Raw genomic sequence first — 14483 nt, forward strand, 5'->3', positions numbered from 1 at the left:
ATTTAGAGATCTTCTCAACTGTCTACCCTCAGAACTCAAAAACTGATATGAAATTTGCCTCAATTATTAACCATTGTTTTTTTGTCTCCATAGCAATGCCTCTTTTTATTTTATTTATTTATTTATTTATTTATTTTTTTAATCTTTTTGCGGTATGCGGGCCTCTCACTGCTGTGGCCTCTCCCGTTGCGGAGCACAGGCTCCGGACGCGCAGGCCCAGCGGCCATGGCTCACGGGCCCAGCCGCTCCGCGGCATATGGGATCCTCCCAGACCGGGGCACGAACCCGTATCCCCTGCATCGGCAGGCGGACTCTCAACCACTGCGCCACCAGGGAGGCCCACAATGCCTCCTTTTAAATACCTGATTGCTTGTACAGTAAGCTTAACTTCTACTTGGAAATACTGCTTTGGAAGAGAAAATTAAGGTAAAATGATCATATGGATGGACTCTAATCCAATAGGACTTGTATCTTTATAAGGAGGGAATATTAGAACACAGACATGCACAGACTGAGGGGCAACAATGTGAGGACACAGCGAGAAGGTAGCCATCAAAGGAGAGAGACCTCAAAGAAACTAAACTTGATACTTTGATCTTGGACTTCTAGCCTCTAGAGCTATGAGAAAATATGTTTTTGTTGTTTAAGCCACCTAGTAGCCAGTGCGGTATTTTGTTATGGCAGCCCTAGCAAACAAATACAATCACTATTAGGGAAAAAAAAAAAAATCATGTGCTTTGTTATTCCAGTAGAATGATTTTAACACTGATTACTTCTTACCTTGAGATTATAAAAGACAGTGATAAACATTACTGTAGAGTATATATGAGTTGTGTCCTATGAAACAAAGGAAGTTAACAAACACCTCTCAGCTGTAGATGATGCCATGTGTTCATCTGATCAGCAAGAGGACATGAGTGGAAGGGAGAACCTTTTCTGCTTCAGACAAGCAACTTCCTGGGTTGCCCTGAGTATGACAAAGAGGGCCATTGCTTGGGGTCCAGGTCTCCAAGCAGTCACAACAGGCCTCAGGAACCCACAAGAAAATTGTGAAGGAAGAATATTACTAGCCAGGCCCATATGAATCTTTTCCTCCCATCACTGTTCTTTTGTGAAAAATTCTTCCAAATACACATTTTTGTCCCAAAATATCATGTTGGACGCTCGCTACTAGGAGCAAACTTTTCTAGCATCTCTGTTGGATGAATTTTCACACTTGCAAAATCACTCAGAAAAGAGTTCATCCTCCCAACACCTCCCCTGCACCAGTGTCCCCCTAAACAGCATCTGACCACAATATGAAGGAACTTACCTCCCAGGTAAACAGGTGCTTGAATGTGATTTGATTATCTCTGCATCCTCTCCCTGGTCTCCCTGTGAAATCTAGTCACCTCTTTGCATTAAAGCATTTCTGTGGGAAGCCCTGTAAGGTGCTGGCTATTCTCAATTCTGTCCTGCTGGTTTCTCTGAAGTGCCCAGAAGCTGTCCTCTCCACACACAAACTGTTCTGACAAACTTCATTTGAATGATTTGGATTTTAATTCTCAATTTGCTTCTGTTCCTAAGCCTTAAGGCTTTTTTTTTTTTTTTAACCAATTCAGAAAAAAGCATCATTAAAAAAAAGACAAGGTTGGGCTTCCCTGGTGGCGCAGTGGTTGAGAGTCTGCCTGCCGATGCAGGGGACACGGGTTCGTGCCCCGGTCCGGGAAGATCCCACATGCCGTGGAGCGGCTGGACCCGTGAGCCATGACCGCTGAGCTGGCGTGTCCGGAGCCTGTGCTCTGCAACGGGAGAGGCCACAACAGTGAGAGGCCAGCGTACCAAAAAAAAAAAAAAAAAAAAAGGCAAGGCTACTCGCAGATCTAACATGCTAAGCTTTAACTTAGTACGTTCTTAGGACTGATGTTTTCCAAGGAACAAACTTTCTTGTTTCCTGTGCAATAATAAAGGTTTGTTATAAAAGTTAAGTACAAAAAGTGAGAAAAAATAAAAATAGTGGTATCTTCACAGTTGAGTTCTTAACATATTTTCTGATACATGTAAAAAGAGAAAAATTGGCAAAATGAGTACCAACATTTTTAAAAATAAGAATTAAGCCTAAATCCCTGGATTTACCAATTTTATAAAATAAGAAAGTAACATTTTATAAAATACAATTTTATGAAATATGATTTTATAAAATTTGTTTAGCTAAGTAACAAATGATTTGCCCACAAAACAGATTTAGCTGGTGGAGTCCAGGGGGCACATTCTACAAAATAAATTTATTGACACTGTAAAGGGTTACTAGCATAAAATTGTGGTGGGAATAAAAAGGGCAGTGACCTTCGTCCTGAAGTTTAGGAGTGATCCCTGAATTGAGAGATATCTGAGTTGAAGTGGTCACTGGAAACAAATGGTAGAGACAAATCACAGAGAGCAGACTGTATCAATTCCAGCTTCTGGACTCAGAGAAGGAAGGAAGAGCTTCAGATTTCATTGCAGAGAATGAGGCTGAGAAACTTTAAAATCAGATGCTTTTTCCCAGATCCAGGGCGCCAGCTAATGCACAAAAATGCTTAAAGCCACATAGGTATGTCACCTTTATTTCCTAGAGAAGATGTTAGCATTTTCTAAATCCTCATCTACCGTGCCTGGCATGCATTATTTTATAGCTTTCTGGAAGTTTCATCAGCACCACTGGTATATCTGTAGTACGATGTGTCTGTGGAGAGTAGAGAATGCAGGTCCGGGCTGGGGGCAACGGACTTTTCTAGCTACCACAGTGAGTGGTGCCCCTGCAAACCTGAGTAAGGAAGACAACTTGCCTTTGGGTGGGTAGTGTTACAATCTGCATGTCTAGGGGCACAAATGTAAAGACTGACCCTGTTCTGGGAATGATTATGATTCTGACTGACCTCAAAGGGGTAATTATGAAACCCCTGTATCATCAGGATCTGGATGTTCCCTACTTTTTCCATGGTGTGATCATGACAGAAAGTGTGGCTGTAGATATCTGGGAACATTTCCAGAAATGTCCTCCTGTAGGAGTTAATTATAAAGTAAATGTGTATAAAAGAGAAAATAATATTGAAACCTATCAAGGGGAGTAGATCTTAAGGGTTAATATTGTAGATGGACTACTTTGGAAACAATCTTTTTCCCTTGGAGTATTAAGAAGTCATCGCATAATTGCCATCTCTCCACATTTTGTTCTAGAGTGCCTGGTTTCTTGATATCAGTGTGAGACCTGTTTTAAATAAAAATCTATTTGTAAAAATCCAGATCTGTAATATGTTCTAAATATCATTGTAGTGTCTTTTAACTCTAGATTAAAAATCACTTCATTTTCAACAAAATATTTTGATGTAAACATCAAATGTTTTGAAAACAAAGGGGATCTGTTTTTGTTGTTTTCTCTTTGATCTAATTTTTGTATCCATTTTGTCTGGGCATATTAAATGGTAAAAATATTTATAAGATTTGCACTAGGTGAATCTTCTTAAAAAGAAAATACGGAAGGCCACAGAGTCTGGGAATATTAATATCTTTTTAATAGATTGATCCCCCTTGATTTCTTATTCTGGAGTAAAGGTACAAGTTTTTCCATGAAAATTAGACACACAAATCATCTGACACAATGTACGACAGATGGAAAATGGTTGATGGGAATTTTGCTTTAATGCACATTGTTCATTGTAATTTTGCCCAGCTTAATGAACTGTGAATTAATAATGAGGAGCAACACATTCAACGTATTATAGTAATAAAGTGCTTTTATGGACATTTTTCATGTTTCCAGACTTCCTTGGCCACCCTGAACAACTTTAACTCAAAGGATTAAAAAATAATGGCTTATTTAACTGTGTTAAAATAGTCAACTTTGAAAAGGATATTTTCCTGTATGAAGTTTTCCCTAATTGCTTCCATTTGGTTCTGATCAGTAAACTTACCTGAGTAAGCTGCACTATTGAAAAAAAAGTGATCTGATAGAGTCTTAGGTGACATACGGGACCAGAGTCCATTGCTTTCTGATTCAACGACATAAAGGAGTAAAGGGAAAAATTAATAATTATACATTGTTTAATTAGGAGAATAGAAAAACTAAATTTCTTGTAGAAATAAGCCCAAAGAGTCCTCGTGTCAGCCCTGTTCCTCTTAAAAGACCGTGACGCTGTAATACCAATGGATAATCTGGGAGACAACCAGCTGTCATTAAGATAGATTTTACCAAGGCAAGGGCAATAGGTTGCTTATTAGCAGTGAGAAATCAGTAGTCTTTTCGAAGTGTACCCTTTGGAAAGTGTGAGCTAGATAATAAATGAAAGCCTTTCATTATTCATTGTTATAAGCCAGATGTAGATTAAATGTACACTACCTTCAATTCAGATATTAAGATATCCTTCCCTCAGTAATTTTATGAGGTAACATGTAGAATGTCAACCATAGGCTAAGTCATATATTTTATAATCTTTCAAAAATTTTTTAAGCAATGTGTTAACCCTATAATGAATATAAAATGGATCCTAACTGCATGTCTTAGAAAATGTGCATTTCATAGAATTATTTAAGAATGAATCCTTAATAGCCCATCTTTTTAAGTATGTTAGCTGAACGTTATGATTGTGTGATATCATTTTAGGGCATTACCACATTTTAAGAAATAAAATAATATTCAGAAGCATAATTTTGCCAGAATGTAAAATTTAAAAGCAGAAATTTGACTTGTGAAAAATCCTCACATGATTATTGGCCTGTTAAATAATAAAGCAAACCTCACAAACCTAATGCAAGCTATTATGTGCAAAATAATGTGCTAGTTACACAGCCCTCTGGGAAGTGAATGTGAGTCCGGATGCTTCTTTCTTGGTTTATTTCATTCCTAGAGTACCTTTGTTGCAGTTTTTTCTTATGTTCCCAAAGGAAACAAGTAAGCCATCTCAAGTTTAAGCTTTGTCCTCAATAAAGTAAAAAATGTGCCAGATACCATTTGACTGGATGATAACTAAAACTGGACAAATATTTTCTCTCACTGGAGACAGACAGTGTTTTAGTTGTGCTTAACATTTGTGATTCTCCTAAAAAAAGGGTACAAATGAAAACTTATGGTTACCAGGAGATAAGGGGGGAAGGATAAATTGGGAGATTGGGATTGACATATACACACGACTATATACAAAATAGATAATAATAACCTACTGTATAGCACGGGGAGCTCTACTCAATACTCTGTAATGGCCTCTATGGGAAAAGAATCTTTTAAAAAAGTGGACATATGTATATGTATAACTGGCTCTCTTTGCTGTACACCTGAAACTAACACAAATTTGTAACTCAACTATACTCCACTAAAAATCTTTTAAAATAAAAAAATAGAGTACTACATGCATTTCTAAGAAATAAACATTATTTTCTTCATTCTTCTAAAATAAATAAAAATAAAATAATGTAATATGTGATTTTCAAGCTAATGAACACCTAAGAATGAAATTTGAAAATCTACATTTGGAATGTATAATTCCTTTGTTCAGAGGCAGTGACATTACAAAAGAACAAAACTTCTCAAACATTTCCCCATTTAGAGTAATGCTGACAGTGAGTGTCTGGTGGATCTCAGAGGGGCACAACTGATAATATATTTATCATGCTGCCAGTTTGCTAAGTGGTTTCATATTCACTAAGAAAGACTTGTCAATGGATACTGAAGAATAGATGTGAGGTCTCTGTGAGGTCTTTGTGCCAAGTCTCTGTGTGTTGTCTCTGGGTGAGATCTCTGTGTGAAGTCTCTGTATGCGGTCCCTTTGGAAGGTATCTCTGGGAAATCTGTTAAATCTGGGCTAGATTTCTGTCTGAGGGTCTGTGAAGCAACATGAGGTCCCTGTGTGAGGTGTCGGTATGTGATCTCTGAGAAAGGTGTTTGCGTGAGAAGTCTCTCTTGGGAGGTGTGTCTGTGAAGTCTTTGTGTATTGTCTCTGGGTCTCTCCATTTCTTTTTTTCTTTTGGTCTCTCAATTTCTTGTCTTACTGTACCTTATGGAAGACGGAGCAGCAAGAGAAGGGCAAAGGGACTTGCTGCTTTCTGTTTTCTTGCTGTTCCATCAGCATCACCTGTCTGTGGCACCCTCCCAGCAGGAGCCAGGGGGGTCCAAGTCCAGCTTCCCCATATTCCCAGAACTCACTTCTGGGTGCCCCTGAGAGCACCCAGCAGCAGCCAGGCTCAGGTCCCAGCCCTGTCATCTCTTTCCTCTGGGTACCGACCCCTCCCACAAGTCCTGGCTCCACTCTCACTGCTCTGCCTATTCTGGAGGCTGCCTTGGGAATTGGGGCCCAGAGGTAGGGCCTGGCTCCAGGGAGAAACCAGGGGTGTGAGCAGTCCTGTGCTCACTCTGCCCCCTCCACCCCAGGTCACAGCAATTCCACGTGTTGAGGGGCCTGACAGGGATGGGGGATGGGGTCCATTTCTGTTGTCATCTGGATCAGGGGCATCAGCTAGAACAGAAATCTCCACAATGAGAAAGACACCACCTGGAGCTGTGTCCACCATGAGCCTTGCACATGGCAGGAAGCACCAAATCACTCTAGAGAAATTCTTCCTCGTCTCCCTGCTTTTCCATATGGATGGGGGTCAGGAGACAAGAAAAGCTGTGCTAGAAGCAGATCAGTGGAACACCCCTGGATTGCACCCTGCCCCATCCACTTTGCACAGGTCACCTCCACACCACCACAAATCCTGTCTGATTGCTTCTTCACCTGCCAGGCTCTGGGGTGATCAAGGACTGGGAGACAGGCAAGGCTTACTACACAATCACAGGCCAGTCCCCACCTCTCCCCTGGAGCAGTCCTTGGGCCATGTGTTTATGTGAAGGTCACCAGACTAGGAGTCACATCCCAAGTTCCCTAGTCCTGGCTTTTACACCTATTGTTAACTTATCCTTCCTAAAAGTCAAGAGGTGAGGATGTGTAAGCTTATTAAATATAGTATTAAGAGATTAACCTTCCCTGATTTGCTTTACTTCTATAAGTTTGACCTTCTGTTTTGACCTAAAGGTGGTTTCTCTAGGTCTGTGATCTTAGAGTTGGAATAGGGTAGAGACCCTGGGGTGGGGCCATGATGAGCTACTGGACCCTTAACTTTTCCTCCCCTTTAGGCCTTTAGATGGTGCTTGTATGTCAGGGGGCTGCTCTTTCACAACTGCACATTTATGGGAATCTGGTACCACTTTGCCTCCTTCCTTCGATCCAGGGATTTTTCTACACCTACATCCCACCCTAAATTCACAGTGTTTGACCATCAGATAGTTACTACCCACAGTCACACCCCTATTCCATTCATCCAAAACTCCTTCTCTGGGGTTAACATAGAGTGGAAGGTAGGTGACCCATGAACATAGCCATTCATTTATATGGGACTGGACTCAACACAGCCCTCAGCAGCCTCCCTGATACTCCCCCCACCTACACACACAGAGCTGGAAATGCCATCCTTGTTGCTGCTCTAAAGTCTAGGAAAAACAGAGGTGGGGGAGGGTGATGCTGTACATTTTATTATGCCTAAGCTAAAAGGGGTTCATAGGGCATATCTCAATCCCAGCCTTCATCAGAGAGAGAAGGAACTCTTAAGAGCAGATGTTGTATATTCCCTACCAAGAGATCCAGGGGCAAGATTTCTCCTGTTTCTGAACTCAGAGCCCATACTCTATTCCCCCCAAACTTCCATCCACTTGGCTCTGACACTTCCTGGAGCCTGAATTGCAATGTCTGGCCCTATCGTGTAAACCTATCCACTACAGTTGCATAAAGTTCAAAGTAGCATAGAAGAAGGAGAAAGACTGGTTGAACCAGGTCCTTGGGTGTGGGTTTCATAGGTTTTTCCCATCTCATTGTTAGAGTAATTTTGGTTTGTGTAATGACAGTATCATAAGGTGCAATGAAGGGACACGAGACAAGGACCAAGCTTGTGCTGCTACTGTCCACCTCCCTCCATGCCCCTCCCTTCTAGAAGACAAAGTGCACAGCACAGACAGCAGCCATTACACTATGTTTTTATTAGAAAAAAAATATGTATATATATATATATATATATATGTATTGGGGAACATTAAATATCTTGGATGTGCTAATGAGAAAATCATTTTCTCTACATGGACTGAATTTTTACTTGGAGATATGTTTTCCTACTAAAGGGAAGACTAAAGAAGGATTTTACTGTCGACCAGGCAAGACACCTCCCCAAAGATGACAATGCCTTGGACAGTGTTGATGGCGGGCTGGGGCACCTGGACTCTTTGGCCCATACTGGCAGGTACTAACTGGAAACAAACTCTTCTTGGGGGGCAAGGATGGGAGGCACCTTAGGCCCAGCTGCTCATCGTCGAACCTTACACTTTTCAAACTATGTTGGTGTTTGACTTCCCTTTCCCTGATAGAACAACTCTGGCCCTTGGAGGTGGCTTTATGACCACAGGCTGTAGAACCCATCATTCTCCCTTGCTCTGGGTAGGAGGTAAGCCTATGGTAGCAGAAGCACCCACATACTGGGACTTGGAATTCCAGTTTGTGTTCATTTAACTTTGTGGCATGAAGTCCATGGTGAATTGCTCTTTTTTCTTCTGGGATCTGTCCAACAGCTCTCATGCGTGCCTGACCCTCAGCAGTCTCACTCTTCAAGGTTGATCTGCTTTTGACTGATCCGTGACTCTGGGCAGTGGCTGATATGGGCTTTTTTTTTTTTGGCAGAGCATCTCGACCATTGACTTTTTTCTTGGGGAAAATCCACTTTAAAAATAGCCTCATCCTTTTTCTGAAGAGGCTTTCTGTAGGGTTATGTTTCTTCTCTGGCATGAGCTGGAGACATCTGCTCCCAATAGAGTCTGTTATTCCCCTGACCTGGGCAGGGCGGCTCATACTTCCAGCTTGAGAGGTCCCTAATTCTTTAAACCTTTCTTCATGCTCTCCTGGTTTATGCCTCCTACAGTCCTCTCTTTTGTAAGTAGGGGCAATCATCTTGCTCTGGCTCTTCCATGAGTCTTGGAGTTTTGAAGTTTTGGGCTCCTGCTGCCCTAGGTGGCTCCTTTGGGCTTCCATAAGGCCACTTGGCTCCTGGGAAGCTAACCTGTCTCTGGTGGGGACTCTCTGGGGATGGCACTGAGGCACCTGAGAAGCCAAGTTGTCTGCAGCAAGGAACCTGTGTTTGGGAAAGTCCTGAAGCTGGTTGTCTGACTGTACCTTTACTTTGGAGTTAAGCTCACTAGCAACCTCCATGTTAAGGCATGGCTCACCTGGATGTTGGAAAACAGACAGTCTAGGTAGTAGGAAACTTCTACTGGCCCCTGGCACCTCTAAACTCCTCATATGTACATTTGTGGTTTGGGATTTTGTCAACACTTTGGTTTCCAAGATAACACTAGACTGTGGTTGAAGAGCAGGAGACTCCTTGGCCTCCACAGCCTCCCTGGCCTCTTCACCTCTCAAAGATGGGGATCCTAAGTTCACCTCCATCACTGTTACCCTATGGCAGGGGTCTCGTGAGGCCTGACCACCACTCTCCTCTCTTGGCTCATTCCTGACCATTGCTGAAATTGGACCTGGCTCTAGGCTGTCCCTCTTGACCCCTTCCACACTCTCACTCTTCCAGGTTCTGCCCACAAGGCTGAGTGTGAGGGACTGAGAAGGTGGCCTGTCCTCCTGTCCAGTCAGAGAAGCCTTTGAGGGCCCATGGTAGTCAGCAGATGGAATCGCTCCCAGGGCACTCTGGATTTCCTTACACACAGCTGAGGGGGCAAGGAGAGGCCTCTTCACGGTAGGAACTGACTCTTCTGTTATCACCTTCTCTCCTGAATGAGCCTGAGGAGGTTTCTCCAGGAACTCAGCACACTTGACTTTTGAGTGGGACCCAGATACACAGGTGGCTGAAGGGGAAGTGGCAAACTGTAGAATGGTGGAGGGTTGGAACTTTTTCGACTTAAAGAGATTTATGGGCTTGAGGACCTTGAGGGGTCGGGTCCACCTGTGCTTTACCCAAAACCTTTTAATATGTGCTTCCAGTACCTCTCGAGTGTCTGGATCAGGGAAGGAAACCCTACAGGAGGTGTTCATGCAGGGTTCCCAACCCTTCAAGCAGTATCTTCCACAGGCTCCAGCAGGCACTGCTTTGCACGTCTCACCAGGAGGGTCTGGACATGAGAGCTGATGAAAGTTGCCCTTGCCAGGAAGCCTCCCCAGGCAGCTGTAGGAGAGCAGATGGGGCCAGGATGGCTGGACAGGACAGGCAGGGGTGGGCACCTGCAGCCCAAGAACCCTCCTCTGCCCCCACACTGACTTCATAATGCCCCTGCTCTCCTTCACCCTAGGGCTTTAGCCACGCCCTCCCATGGCTCCCCCTTCCAGGGCTGGGGTCACATTAGAGGCTCGGGGAGGAAGGACGACCCAGGAGAGAAGGGGAAAGATTCTTTACCTTTGCAGAAGTGAAACCAGGTCGTGAGTCCCCTCCAGTTCTTCCAGGCAATCTCTGAAAGCTGGAAATCAGGAGACTGGGTCATGGTGGTGAAGGCAGAGGCCTAAGAGCCTTTCAGGAGGCTGAGTGCAATGGCCCTTTAAGGGAAATCTTTGGAGGATTAGACTCTGGAGCCCAAGTATCAGTGTCCAAGGCCACATGTCCCTGACAGTGATGGTAAGTCTCACTTGAAAAGGGTTTGTCCTTTGCAAAGTGCTTCCACGTTCATTAGGCTCTGTTAATTAGGCTCAGGCTCTGTTTCCTGAGGAATAAGCTCTGCCACTGGCATTCTCAGAGACCGTGAAGCTGGGGCCTCAGGACTAGGAGAGATGGAAGCTAACTCTTGGGTCACGCAGGGCTGAATGGCAAAGGCTTACCTTTCAAAGATCCACTTTTCTTCCTACTCCTGCTCCTCCCCTTCAGCTTTACTTGATGCTGAGAGATAAGAAAAAGTGAGGGGCTAACACCCAACTCTCACTGTCCTCTATCTAGGCAAGCTGTGTTCATGAACAACATGACTTTCTACATTTAACTAAAACTCTGTTGGTTTTTTTCCCCTTTTACTTATTTTTAAAGTGGATAACAATCTTTTCAGTTTTTCTTCTTTGAAGAGTGCAAAGAAGGTTTTTTTTTTTTTTTTTTTTTTTTTTTTGGGCAGGGGGGTATTCGGGCCTCTCACTGTTGTGGCCTCTCCCATTGTGGAGCACAGGCTCCGGACGCACAGGCCCAGCAGCCATGGCTCACAGGCCCAGCCACTCCGTGGCACGTGGGATCATCGCGGACCGGGACACGAACCTGCGTCCCCTGCATTGGCAGGGGGACTCTCAACCACTGCACCACCAGGGAAGCCCAAGAAGGATTTTTTAAGTTTTAATCACCATAGATTTCTTCTGTCACTGTTCCTCTGATCAAGAAACACACACATTCTCAGACCTAAATGCCCACGTGAGCTTTGTCAGATAGGATTCTGCTTCCCAAGGCCAGACCTCTAGTCCAGCCTCTTCTCTCAGGCTCTCAGGGGCTCAGCCCCAACACAGAGGAAGGTCTCACTTGAGACACCCGCTGTGGGAAGGTGGCTGGTGAACCAGGGCTCAGGGGTCAGCCTTCCTGCAGAGATTGAACTCTTCGTAATCCAGTCCTTAACCATTAGTCACTGCATTTGGGACTTGCCCTGGAGCCCTCTACCATACCTGAACTCCTGGTCTAAGATCTTAGGCTAGAAATCCTCATGCCCACTCTAACCCCTCTCTGGCCTGGCTTTTCCCTAGAAGGATGATGTTCTATACTTTTCTGAGAGTTCCCATCTCAGGAGTCTCTCTACGTGGTTTAGAAAAGTGGAAATAAGAATAAGAAAAAAAGAGAGAATCTCTGCTGGGATTAAGCCAAAGGTTTCTTACCTTCCTGATGTTTCTATGTTTCCTAGGTGGTGCTAAGAATACATTACTCTGGAAGCAGTGGAGTAACATTAGGAAGAGCCCCAGTCCACACAGGAACCCAAGGATGATATCAATCACCCAGGAAGTTGGGCTGGATCTCAGCCAGATGGCAACAATGTTTTTCAAAGAAAAGAGATTCTCCATCTTCTGAACTGCATTGCTGCCCTCAGGCAACAGAGCACTGGGAGTTTGCTTGATGGCAGAACCCCAGGCCTGCATCACAGAGCTGTGGCCTTGTCACAAAGGGCTCCTGAGTGTGGGGGAGGGGCAATAAGAGAAATAGGCTGAATCACTGCCCCTCCTTCCCATCCAGACCCACAGACACCTGCACCCTCCTGGGGCTTCCAGATCCCTCCTTCCAACTACTCTCATCCTGTCAGAGAGACCTTAGCCAATTTTCTCTTCATTCCATCTGGAACCTGGCTCCTTCATCCATTAGAGACCTTTACTTGAGGCCCACCAACTTGATAACTCTTGAACATCTTAAGCTGACCCTGGAAGACTAGCTGTTTCACAGACATTTTTACTCAGGATTTCCTTTGTCCTCAGCTCCAACTTTCCCGCATCATGTTTGTGTCTTGTGTAAACCCAGGGATAGAACTTGAATTTCTTTTACACTTATTTAGTTTTGTGAATTTTGAATAGTGTATGTTTTGCCTCATTTTCTATCAGAGGGAACTACACACAAAAATTAAAATAATTTATTTTTCAAAATTCATAAGTATGAAAGAATTATAAATAGCTATGTAATAGGGAAGAACAAATCTGCCTCCACATGAGATCTTTTTTACTTTAATCTTTATGCTTTGTTGCCTGAGCTAACTCTGTCCATCCCTGTGATCCAGGCTGGCTCTGCACTTTTTGTAAAACAATGTTGCCTAGAGCCTGAAATATACAGGATAGACTATTTCTAAGGCTCTGACTTTTAAGAGCCCATTCATGGAGATAAAAAGTTGCAGAACAGAGAATAATAATTGTTTTCTTGGAGGTTTACAGGAACACATGACCTGACCAGGATCTGACCCATCTGGCCAGCCTCTAGAACAAAGGATCCAACACCAAGATATTTGCAACAATTAGTCATGCCCCTCCCTCACCTTGCCTTTAAAAAGGCTTTGCTGAAAGCCTTCAGGGAGTTTGGGGTTTTTCCTGGGCATGAGCCACATGTCTTCTTGCATGGCACTGTGTAAACCTTTCTCTGCTTCAAACTCTGATGTTTCAGTATTTAGCCTCACTGTGCATCAGGCACACAGACTTGCATCTGGTAACAGTTAAACCTTCAAATGATGTTTTTGTAAGTTTGTAGTGTTTATAATTCTGGAGTTAGTAAATCTTTAAACTGCACAAAAACTTTTGGGACACACTGCAAACACGCACACACACACGTACTCATTTTCCTTAGCCAATCTAGTACTTTCAAATCCAATAATCCATACTTTTCTACTTAAAAAAATATCTTTCATATGTTGTCTCAACCCAACTTCTTAGTTTGCAATGATAAGACAGTCCCCACTCTCCAGATAAATTTTGAAATATGTGGTCTTAATCCATTAGGGCTGCTATAACAATATACCATAGACTGGGTAGATTACAAACAACAGACATTTATTACCACAGTTCTGGAGGCTGGGAAGCCCAAGATCAAGTCACCAGTATGGCCACCTCGTAGTGAGAGCTCTCTTCCTGGTTCACAGCTGGAGCCTTCTCTCTGTATCCTCATATGATGGGAGGAGGCTAGAGATATCTCTGGAGTCTCTTTTATAAGGCACTAATCCCATTCATGAAAGCTCATAAGCACTTTTGCACGGCCCCGCCTCCTATCTTTAAGAGGTAGGATTTCAACATGTAAATTTTGAGAGAACATTAACATTCAGACATGTGCACTCATTCTATACCCGGAAGCTAGGAATGGGTTAGGGTGAGCCAAGGTCCTGACCCTAAAGGGCTGTAGGGTGAAGAGTAGGACTAGGGGTCAACCCTTGGGGCTGAGCCAGGTCTTGAGCAGCCTCTTCAGATATTCCTAGTGTGTTATGGATGTATTCTCTTTTCTGAGTGTGCCTTGCCTTTCCTGCCCCATCCTCCCAGGCCCCTGAAGCTTCAAGTCCAGCCTGAACCATATAGAAAGGGAGCTTTGAGTCTTACACAAAATCCCCTTATGACATCCCTTAGCAGTAACACAAGATTCACTGAAGGATTCACATGGTAAATATGTCTTAATGCCCCATGAGGGCTTTAAAATAATGTGTATTCTCTGCTTGTTGGTCATAATTTTATACAGTTTTAGTGGGAACGTGGGCATGTGAGGTTATTTGGCTATATTGCCATGAATGTGCACTTTCACAAACATATCTCCTACATCTACTATTTTTCCTACAGTCTTTTCCTCCCATATGATATTCTCACCTTAATTCAACCTTTTATCAAAATTTAGACTTAGGTCTGTCACCATGTGGACATGCTTTGTAACAAAATAGCTTCAACCGAGGAGGTCAGTGGAAGGCCTGGACCAGCTATCTTGGTTCCATGATAGTAAGCAAAGGATCACAAACTACCAGGTTAAGCTTAAGCACAAAGCGA

At 43.5% G+C, this 14483-nt stretch overlaps 1 protein-coding gene across 1 annotated transcript in view; it reads right to left on the reverse strand.

Moving 5' to 3' along the window:
* The window catches only part of LOC308610532 (putative spermatogenesis-associated protein 31C2), a gene marked incomplete at its 3' end in the record, with an annotated part of 41095 nt that extends 30170 nt beyond the window's left edge, over positions 1-10925 (reverse strand). The window contains exons 1-3 of the mRNA XM_081259629.1: positions 10848-10925; positions 10432-10492; positions 9204-10203 (exon numbers count right to left, since the gene is read on the reverse strand). Of these exons, the coding sequence (XP_081115755.1) occupies positions 9204-10073 (870 nt within the window). The 5' untranslated portion in view covers positions 10074-10203; positions 10432-10492; positions 10848-10925. The remainder of the gene's footprint in view (positions 1-9203; positions 10204-10431; positions 10493-10847) is intronic.
* Positions 10926-14483: the final 3558 nt, after the last annotated feature.

This window comes from Mesoplodon bidens (genome assembly GCF_964165515.1).
Source record: "Mesoplodon bidens genome assembly, contig: HAP1_SCAFFOLD_619, whole genome shotgun sequence".
Taxonomy (NCBI): domain Eukaryota; kingdom Metazoa; phylum Chordata; class Mammalia; order Artiodactyla; family Ziphiidae; genus Mesoplodon; species Mesoplodon bidens.